At 51.6% G+C, this 10,844-nt stretch overlaps 1 protein-coding gene across 6 annotated transcripts in view; it reads left to right on the forward strand.

The window, feature by feature from the left end:
* The first annotated feature begins 3 nt into the window (after positions 1-3).
* Positions 4-10,844, forward strand: part of Baiap2 (BAI1 associated protein 2) — a 64,235-nt gene continuing 53,394 nt past the window's right edge. For 5 of the 6 annotated variants that reach the window (XM_021211613.2, XM_021211615.2, XM_029546686.1 and 2 more), the window contains exon 1: positions 4-160. In XM_021211613.2, the coding sequence (XP_021067272.1) occupies positions 107-160 (54 nt within the window). In that variant the 5' untranslated portion in view covers positions 4-106. The remainder of the gene's footprint in view (positions 161-10,844) is intronic. The other variant, XM_029546687.1, reaches the window with a different exon arrangement.

Consider the following 10,844-nt stretch of genomic DNA (forward strand, 5'->3'; position numbering starts at 1 on the left):
TCTGTGGTCCTGGTCTGCGCGCCTTTTCCTGTTGCTGCAGTTGTCGCCTTCCTCACCGCCACCCGTGCCCCTGCTCTGGTCTGTGGTGTAGCCGGGACCCAGGACCATGTCGCTTTCACGCTCGGAGGAGATGCACCGGCTCACGGAAAATGTCTACAAGGTGAGTTTCCAGCGCGGCTCCGAGTCGCCCCTAGGTCTTCAGGCCCGAGCAGGGCACCGGCTCCCGGACTGCGGGTGTGGTGGACCGATCTTCCGTTGGTCACAGGTGGCCGCGCCCGCCCAGGGTCCTTACGCCCGCCGCGGCCCGCGCCGTCCCCGAGCACGAGTGGACGCCCCCACCCCGACGGCGCCGCTCAGCCCCCGCGCGCTCCCCTCAGTACGCCTGTCTGTCCTGGCGTCCGGAGGGACCGAGACGTGCAGGGCCTGGGCTGCTCTGCGATCTGGCCTGGTCCGCTGCATCCCGGAGTGAGGGGAACAAGGAGCGGGGGCGGCGTGGAGGTTGCAGGCTGCCGCGGGCGGTCGCCCTGCGCTTGCTTGGCGCGGTGGCACCGTGGGGCTCTTCTAGGTGCTGTTATGCCAGCCTCTGGGCACTTTCTCTTCAACAGGCTTTCCCTTTCCACAACTCCTTTACGAGTGTGTTAATGGACGTGGCCCAAAGTGGGAGGTCGAGCGCGGACAGGTTGGATGGGTGGACAGATAATCCATCATCTTATGTAACCGCAGAGGGAGAAGACTAATTGTGTAGGAGGCTGACGCGCCTGCTTTTGCTTCTGATATGTGTTAAGAGTCGCATTCACATACTAATCTGTGAAATGACAGTTTCTCATGGAAGAACTGCAGAGCCTTGTGCAAGCCCCCTGGTGTCATGTTATGTCCATGCCTTGGGTACAGATGGACGGGCCATTTCCTATTTCTTCACCATGGGTTCTCATAGCCCTGGCCCCTCACCCCCAACAACACAGCCTGGGGCCCCCTGATGGCACCAGGTCCACTGCAGTTCGCAGTGACATTTTTTTTTTTTCTCAAGAGAAATTCCTGCCCTGCCCTGTGCATGGCAGTCCTCTTTACAAAGCTGTGCTTTATTTCAAAACTGTGTCTGAAGGGTGAGTGAAAAAGGCTTTCCACTAGCCACTGGGTTCTCACATGGAGTTGCTGGTTCATGGCTAAATGGGATTGTGCTCTGCGCGAGAGCAACAGTTTCTGATTGTATGAACCAACCATGGTTGTGCCTTTCTAGGCAGTGTGAAACCCTCTTAGCTGTGCCTGCTCTGTTGCCTACAGCAGATGGAAGCCTCCAGGGTGGCCGCTTAGGTTTCAGTTGGAGTCCCGGGGGCAGATTATACTTTAATTCATCATTTAATAAAGGCTTTAAAGTTGTAGTTATATGGGTCTGGAGGAATCCTGAAGGTGGGTGGAGGGGAGTGAAGGAGCTCTAAAACCATGTTCAAGCCGCCAGCAAACAGGATTGAGAACAGCCTTTGGGTTTTTGCGGTTAGTATCTGTAGATTCCATGGTATGTGTTTCCCTCTTGTTGGTCTGTGGAAGCACATGCTGTCAGGAGAGGGAGGTTTATTAAAGTATTAGTCATTAGTTCCATTACAGTTTGCTCTGCACTGCAGGGGATGGGAAAAGAAATGCTGGTCACAGTCCGCTTTTCTTGCTTCTTTACTGAAATCATTAAAGATGAACCTCCATGGCGAGAATCACGCAGGGGATGAGGAGTAGCTTTGCTCTGGAGAGTCCCATGGTTCTCCTTAGTGAAACTCATGCCCAGGCAGTCAGCCTGCACGTAACCACTTCAGGCTTCACTCACATGCTGCTGTAATTTATCTGGATGTCCAGTCAGAGCTGTTGCAGTGGCAGAGAATCTGGACCCAGAAGATCTGGATGATAGCACTGGTTGCGGGCTAGCAGGCTGGGAGCTTAGAATGGAATCACTGTGGGTTGTCGGGTGTTTGGTGGGGCAGTGGTTGGTGCACCTTCCATGTGAACATGAGGTGATGAGATCTTTTGAGCTTTTGAGGTGTTGGACACAGGTCGGGTGTAGATGTCTGAAGGGCTTTCTTGCAGTGTAGGCAGGTGGCTCTTGTATCCTCTGAGGCCTAACCCAGAGTCTTTGACTCCTGTGTTCAGTTCTCGTTTTTATATTTTGTCATGGTGTATGGTGGTGCTAGTACAGGTTGGGCAGCTTTGGCATGTGGGCTAGGGAGATATCCAGCCCACACAGAGGCACAATCAGAGAAGACCCAGAGTCACTAGTGTGCAGTTCCAGGCCGGTCCAGCCAGTCTGCCACGCCGTCTTCTCTGGGCTGTGTAGTAACTGATTCTCTACTAGGGGCTGTTCCTGTGCTGGTTGGTGCAGATATGCTGGCAGTACCTCCCGAGAAGGCCGGGACGTGGCTCTGCTCAGTGTCACCCGCCATGCAGGCTCCGCTGTTTGCTTTGGCCCTTGCATCACTTCAGCTGCAGTTCTGAGTGGTGTTTGCCTTGGCAAAGAAGGATGCTTGTCCTTGGCCCTCCTGATTAAGAATTCAAGAATACAATGTACAGTTTTGATTTTCCTCCTGGAAGAATGCAGACTTTGACCTCTTTCCTGATGGCTCGGCTCCCTTGGGAACTGTGTCCTCGGGGAATTTCATGGAAGGTGAAGGAAAGAAAAACAGGGCAGCTTCATGACGTTCACCAGGAGCTCATCCATAGGCCTTTGGGCCCTTCAGAGAAGGGGAGCTTCAGGGAAGGAAGGCCCCTTCCTCCGAGCACAGACAACAGAGAGTAGAGTCCGACTAGTGTTTACTCTAGGTAGCACCTGGATTGGGCATAGATTACTGGAGGCAGGGTCTACTGCCACAGGTGAAAGAGTGTGGTCTTAGGCAGTCAGCCCAAAGCCCCAGAGCCCTCTTGGGTCCCTCTGAGTAAACACGGTGGCTTTAGTAGCTTGAGACCCAGGTGGGATGAGAACAGGTCAAGTTAGCTAATTTGTTGCTGTTTGAAGATAGGATCTCATTACTTATCTTTGACAGTCCTAGATCTCATGATATAGACCAGGCTGGCCTCAAACTCACAGAGATCTGCCTGCCTCTGCCTCCCTAGTACTAGGAGTAAATGATTGGCCTTTTCTTTCCCCCCAAAGTTTATTTGTGTGCTTATGTGTGTGTGTGTGTGTGCCACAGCTCCCACAGAGTGGTTAAAGGACAACTGTGAGTGTATGTGCTCCTCTGCATGGGTTCTAGGTTGAACTCTGGCTGTCAGCTTAGTGGCAAGCACCCTTACCTGGTGAGCCATCTCACCAGCCCAAGTAAGATTGTTGTTGTCAGTTTTCTGAGACAGGGTTTCAAGTAGACTAGACCTGCCTCAACCTCACTATGTAGCTGAAAATGACCTTGAACTCCTGATTCTTCTGCCTCCACCTTCCAAGTGCTAGAATGAATAGGCATGCATCTTTATGCCTGACTGAACTTAGTGGTTTCTCAAGGATTATAGTTCACAAGAAGCCCTGACTTGTGGGTAACCCTATAACCCACTGAGGGTGGCAATCACTTCTTCAAGAATAGTAGTACTAGCATTCCCCCTGATATGAAAGCTGGTAGAAGCTGCTTGTGGTTCCAGGGCCTGGGGGCAGCGTGGTTGAGATTGTTACCAGCAGCTGTCTGGTCATGTTCCTCACACTATGGCTGTTGGTAGAAAGCTGTAGCCATCTAATGAAGATGCAGGTACCAAAAGGTTCCTGGAGCCGTTGTGCTAAACACAAGTTTGGAGGGAGGAGTCCACCACCACTCCTCCTACATCCCTCTCACTTCCTTAGAAGGATGATTTGGGGGAACTTTGGAAGCATGGGACTATAACCTCTCTGCTCAGACCAAAGTGGTACTTGTCTCTTATTTTAAGAAGGGTGTCTACAGTGAAGTAGGGTTTCTCACAGGCACGGATTGGCAGGGCATGCCTGCTGAGAGGAGAGAGGCTATAGTGCTGTGTACGTGTGTGTGTGTGTGTGTGTGTGTGTGTGCGTGCGTGTGCGTGTGCGTGTGTGTGTGTGTGTGTGTGTGTGTCTGTCTGTCTGTCTGTCTGTCTTTCTGTGTCTGTCTTCCTTTTGTAGTATAGGTACTTGCAGGACAGGCCTGTCAGTAGAGAGGCTGAGTCTGCTCTCACTGAGTGGACTGCCCGTGCCTGTCATTTTTGTTTGTTTGTTTTGTTTTGTTTTGTTTTTCAAGACAGGGTTTCTCTGTGTAGCCCTGGCTGTCCTGGAACTCACTCTGTAGACCAGGCTGGCCTCGAACTCAGAAATCCGCCTGCTCTGCCTCCCAAGTGCAGGGATTAGTGTGCCACCACTGCCCTGCCCGTGCCTGTCTTTTGAGCACGCACTTCATAGGTTACCTGCCCTTGTCTACCACCAGCATCTTGGGGATTGCAGTTCAGATCTTGTCTCCTTTGTAGAACAGCCAGGGCAACAAAAGGCAGCTTGTTGGTCATGCTGACCTCTGAGTTGACCAGCTCTACAGCCCATGTCCCCAGGCCATGTCCTCTAGGTCATCAAGTCTGTTGGCTTATGAAGTGCCTGGTGCCCAGTGCACTGTTGCATGAGTTAGTGTTTGTTAGTGGTTGTTGATGACCATGATGTTCCAGAGGCACCTGGGGCTGTAGGGCATGTCATCTTTATGTCCAGGCAGGTTTGAAAGAGTGCTTGCCTTTGCCTGCTGTGTGGTGGGACTTTCCTGGAGTGTAAATCTTTATTGGAGAGATAGGCTTACTGCACACACTGACTAGCCAGCCCTGAGGTCACAGTGAAGGCTGGTGCTACTCCCAGTTTTTGTCAGCAGGAGGGTGGTGGATGGATGCTGCTGGGAGCTGTAGTCTTGCTGTTGTTATGTTCTTGGATTGCAACTTCTGAAGGGCCAGCCCCTGAGGTCTGCACTCTGCCCTTTGACATAGGCAAGAGGATCTTGCAAGGGACAGTTTAGCTTCTTAATAGGAGCTGGGAGAGGCAAGCCACAGGGAGCTTAAGGTGTGGCCGATTTTCTCACAGATGAGTGACTGTGAGGCCTACTCAGGACAGCTAGGTGTCACTGCAGGAGCAGAGGGAGTGTCTTTGCTTAGCCCTCTCATAGTCCCCTCTGTGCTAAATATTCTGGACTAGGGTTGCCTGTGGCTGTCATCGTGCGGACACTCAGACAGTTGATTGCTGCTGACTAGGGCAGGTGCCTTGTGCTTTGTCTCAGTTCCTGGTGATCCTCGCCAGGACCTCCCATGCTGCCTTCCTGTCCTAGCCTAGAGTTCTCCCGAGGCCTCAAGGTAGAGAAGCTGCACTCCCTGAAAGGCCTGTGCTCAGGGCAACTGTCAGCTTACCTAATTTAGTTGTTCCACTGTGCTGGGTTGTGATCCCTGCCTGTGCCTGGAATAATTACTGACAGGCGTGGACCACATTGCCACCTCCCTCCAACCCCTTGCCACCCCCTTCTCTGAGTCATCCCCAGCCTCATTGTGCAAGTACAGCTGCGTGGTGACTTGAGGAGCCTCAGCCTGGGGCTGCAGGGAGGTCGAGGGGCACAGCTGCACCCCTGAACTGTATCCTAGGAAACTTCAGACTACAGGTCCAGGGGGAAACTGCCCCAGACAGTATGAACTGCTCATCAGATCCTTCCCTCATGTACCATGCACTCCCAAGGTCCAGGCTCGATAACTTAGGACCCATTTGACCCCGTGACCAGGTTGACTTATCTCCCTGATGTATTCTCAGGGCCTGGAACAGAAGCCAGACTCTGATAGGAACCCAGCAGTAGTTGGAACTGGGTGCATTTCATTTCTTGGTTCTGAAGAGGTGACATTGGAATTGCCATCTGCCCACACTCAGGGGCTGCTATTCAGCTCTTGGCCTGAGGAGCCTTGGCCCAGCATGTTCTGTTTCTCTGGAGGTGCTGACCCAGTTGTGTGGCTGGCAATCAGGTCAAAATGTTAGCCGCAAGAGCTTTGTCCTGCTGGGTCCTGGAGTCTCTGAGCCTGGTCCCTTGCCAGAGAGATTAGAAAGCAGGGAGTGAGAAGGGAGAAGAGTGGCCAGGGTGGCATGGGGAGGGTGAAAGGTGGGACGTTAGCTGTTGGTTTCCAAGGAGTCACCTTGAGAACCTTGGGCAGGCCTGGGCTTCGTGTCTGTGCAGGCCTCTTGCAGCTGAGCCTCTGCCAACATTGACAGGAACCCCTTTCTGCCTGCTGTAGTGCAGTGTGTGTGTGGGGCTGACACCCAGCTCCCTCAACTACCCCCTATTTTACAGCCCTCGCCAGGACCTTTTCTGCCTACTCCAGAGTGGGCTGCCATAAAGAAATGTCTGGTCCTTGGACGTGGGCAGTAGTTGAAAGCCACGCTGGCCCTTTCCCCACTTAGCCTGAGCTGTATAACCTGGGCTGTGGCATGAACACTGGGATACCCCAGGGCCTAGTGAAGGCAGTTTGGATGTGCTAGCTCAAGATCCTGTTCCCTCTGGTGTAAGAAGTTCTACACAGAATACCTCAGGCCCAGATGCAAGAGACCTAAGTGGAAGTGAGAAAGTTTCCCTTCTGACTCAGGATTGTGATTTCATACTTGCTGCAGGTGTGTGTGTGTGTGTGTGTGTGTGTGTGTGCGCGTGCGCACGTGCGAGTGCGTGTGCCAGTGTGCCAGTGTGCCAGTGTGCGTGCGCATCTGTTTTGAGACAGGGTCTCACTATAAATAGTTCTAGTTGGCCTGGAACTCTGTGTAGACAAAATTCACTTGGAAGTCATAGAGACCTACCTGCCTCTGCCTCCCCAAGCATGGGCCACCACTGCAGCTGTTCTTGAATGTAGAGCTCAGTGGTAGAGCATTTTCCTAGTGTGCTCAAGATTCCAGTGTTCTATGCAGTGCTGGGGAATGGGGTAGGAGAGCTGGACACAGTGGTTCTTGCCTATAATCGCAGCTTTTGGGGTTGAGGCAGGAGAATTCCTTTGAGGCCAGTCCTTAAAAGGTCAGTCCGGGATACATAGTTGAGTCCCAGGTCAGGCAGATTACAGAGTGAGATCCTGTCTCAAAAATGCCAGATGGGGTATAAATATCAGATTTTTTTCTTTTAAAGAATTATTTATTGTTATAGATAAGTACACTGTTGCTGTCTTCAGACGCACCAGAAGAGGGCATCAGATCTCATTACGGGTGGTTGTGAGCCACCATGTGGTTGCTGGGATTTGAACTCAGGACCTCTGGGAGAGCAGTCAGTCCTCTTACCCACTGAGCCATCTCGCCAGCCCCAGATTTCTTTTTAAATGTTACTATTTCCACAGACATTACTTACATTTGGAAATCACTTCCTTCTGAGCTGCATTTTAGCTCAGGGATATCAGCCTCCGAGGGTCCCCCACACTCGCCCCTGAACATTAGGGGTATTGATAAACGCTTTGAGGGTATCTCTAGGATTGTCTTTCAAGCTTCCAAAGTGCCTACATTACCATTTTTGTTGCTGCCATTTTCTGGTTTTTAGCCAGCAGCCAGGCCTCCTCATCTTCTTCATGATCCAGTAGTTTGTAGACTGAAGTATACGGTTATGGCAGGGGAAAGTCACCAAAGAGGATTGTGTCTGATGATCCACACATGCCCCAGCCACTGCTGGTGATGGCACAAAGAAGTGTGGCCATTGGAAAGCATGGCAGCAAGTCTGTGGTGTAAGAGGCATGTCCTTGACCATGGGATGAGATGGGATGGTAGGAAGGTGCCCCATCCACAGGAGCCTTGGTCTTATTGGACCCTTGCCAGGCCAGGGAAGAGCCTGCTCCTAACAGAGCCAATGCATTGCTGCATACCTACTGGGTTTTTACACTGCAGGGAGAAGGGAGCTGGAGGCAGAGGGGCCTGAAATGGACCAAACTTGGATCCCTCTGCACACTGCACCCCTCTTTGGCCTTTATAGAGGCTTACAGAGCCTGTCTCTACCCTGAGAGTGACCATCTCAGGTAGGTGAGTCCTGCTGTCCATCTTCACCCATGGTAGACCCATCCTGACCTGGGACTGGGAATCTTGGACTTAGATGACAAGTTGGGTAGGGTTGAGAGGTGTTGGGAGTCTTGGGCTGTACAAAACTCACTTGGAGGTCATAGAGACCCAGTAGCCTGTGTCCCAGCCCTGCTTCAGGAGAGGCCCAGGTGCTTAAAGCTGGACTTCTGTGTCACCACTCAGTCCTCTGGCTCGGTGTTGTGAGGAGCAAGTGTCGGCCATGAGAGCCTCAACTTGGCTGTCTGTGGACTTGGATGGCTTCTTGCTGCTCACCTAGGCACAGCTGAGGGTTCCGAGTGCACACCTGCTTTATGAGGGAGCATCGGCGGGGTGAAGTACCACATCGACAGTCATTTGCTGATAGGAAACTGAGCTGGGCTTCAGACTAGACTTGGGCTCTGGTGTTTCTTCACTTGGCCATCCTTCTGTGTATCTGTGTCATGGTCTCTTTCTATAAAGACACTAGCCAGACTGACTAGAGACCTCCCTCACTAGTGACCTTGTTTAACCTTATTGACCTCTGTAAAGACTATTCAAATTTAGACAATGGTGACTAGAGGACAGGCTCAGCACATGCGGCCATGACATCGTATGCGCCACAGTTGACGGGAGTGACATCCTGAGGGCTGTCTGTCTCTATCATGGTGACCTGTCTTTCTAGGCTAATTGTATTTCTTGTTCCTTCTAATTTGAGAAAATTGCAGCCCTCAGCTTATGTCATTGGGTCCCCATGGTGTCATGCTGTGAGATCATACCACACCCAATCAAGAATTTGGATCCAGGAATCAGGCATGGTGGTACACACCTTGGGAGACAGTGGTAGGAGGATCTCTGTGAGTTCAAGGCCAGCCTAGTCTATATAGTAAGGTCAAGGAAAACCAGAGCTACATAGAGAGACCCTGTCTTTTAAAAAAAAAAAAAAAAGGAGTTTGTTGAGTAACAGTTTGAATGTTGCCTCTCCCTGCACTAGCCACCCAATTACCCAAGGAGAAAATCTGTGACCCAAACTAGGGTAACCAACTGTGGGGCCTGTCTGTTGGGAAGCTGTGCTTTTGTGGGATGAGCGGGACATTCCTGTCACAGGCAGAAAAGATGTAGTTAAACTGGTTTCATGTCCAGGCTTCTGGAGTAATGGGTGTTGAGCAGTTCCTGTGGGGGTGGCTGCCACACAGGGCAGATGGTTCAGACCTGGCTTCTGGATTTCCTGGGGACCACTGGACCTGCCTCTACAGCACGTGCTGACCAAGGATTTCTTTGTGTAGGGACTAGGCTGGGTGTAAGGCCCTAGTGTGGCTTTTGCCTTTGGGGACCTTGTGTAGGAGGTCAGATTTAGAGAGCCTGGAAACCTTTAGAGACTCCAGAAACAGGCTGGGAAGAGGGGTCCCGATGTCAGGTAACTTGGGGGCAGCTGTGCTCACCTCTGTACCCTGTGAGCTTAGCTTCTGTGAAGACTCATCAATCCTTCACAGGGGTGTAAGGACAGCAAAAGCAGGCTCAGTGTTGGTGTTTTGTGCCTGTCACTGTCAGCAGTGTTTGCTGCAATCTCAGATGGTCATTTCTGGTGCTTCTAATGCTGGCTGTGGGGTGGGGGGACAGCTGGAGGTTATAGGAAGGAGGCCCTTTCTTCCGGCTCTTCCTGATGGGAGGCCACCATGACTATCACATCCAGGCACCCTGCCAAAGACACTCTCTTTGTCTCTTTCTTAATTTTGGCAGCTTCTTCAGGGGAGCTATCAGAGCTGAGAAACTAGAACTACCACATTGGGGGTTGGGGTGAGGCCAGTGCTCAGATTCTGCTAGAGCCCATTGTGTGGCAACTGGGTTCCCCTTCCAGCTCCTGGAAGGTACTGGAGTCTGTCCATCTCTCCTATTGGACTGAACTAACTCCCTAGTGGACTGAAGCTGGCCTTGTGGGTCTGGTAGAACCTACCACTCCTTCAGAAGCTAGGAGTCTAGTCCTCTGTTCTGGAACAGTCCCAGTTTCTCTTCCTGCTTCACAGAGAGACAGGTTTTCTGATGCTGCACATGCTTCAGAGCCTTCCACGGGCTAAGGCCTGTGTGCCAGGAGTATTCTCACTCAGTCTGTTTCTTTCTCTTTTGCCCAGAACAGAGAGGGTCACAGCCTTGGGCAGGGGCACACTGCAGAAACGAGGCATGGAGGGTGGTTGCTCAGACTACCCTGGCTCTGTGTCTGAGACTCCTGTCCTCTTCACTCTTCCCTTTTTTACCCCTAAGCCCATTTCCTTCCAGAAACCCATGCCACTTTTTATCTAAAAGAATGCACACACATTCCTACCTTTTTGACTCTAACCAAGCAAGGCACAGCTCAGGCTCCACCTCCTTCAGGCAGGCTTCTAAGCTCACATGATACCTGGAATTGATCTTATTCCCTTCATATATGACATCCTAGGCAAGTCTTGCTGGATATCCTGCAAAGCAGCCTGCACTGAAGCTACAAGATGCTGTGGGACTTAGGTACTGCTTGGGCTGCAAAGCTGATGCCTGCTTTTCTACTGAGTCCTGGCTGCAGGGGTGCAGCCACAGAATTGGGCCTGAGCCCAGGGTAGCGGGACACACCTTTAAGCTAGCATTCAAGAAGCAGAAGCAGGCCGGGCAGTGATGGCGCACGCCTTTAATCTTAGCACTCGGGAGGCAGAGACAGGCGGATTTCTGAGTTCGAGGCCAGCCTGGTCTACAGAGTGAGTTCCAGGACATCCAGGGCTACACTGAGAAACCCTGTCTCAAAAAAAAAAAAAAAGAAGAAGAGGAAGAAGAAGAAGAAGAAGAAGAAGAAGAAGAAGAAGAAGAAGAAGAAGAAGAAGAAGAAGAAGAAGAAGAAGAAGAAGAAGAAGAAGAA

The sequence above is a fragment of the Mus pahari genome, chromosome 14 (genome assembly GCF_900095145.1).
Source record: "Mus pahari chromosome 14, PAHARI_EIJ_v1.1, whole genome shotgun sequence".
Classification (NCBI taxonomy): Eukaryota; Metazoa; Chordata; class Mammalia; order Rodentia; family Muridae; genus Mus; species Mus pahari.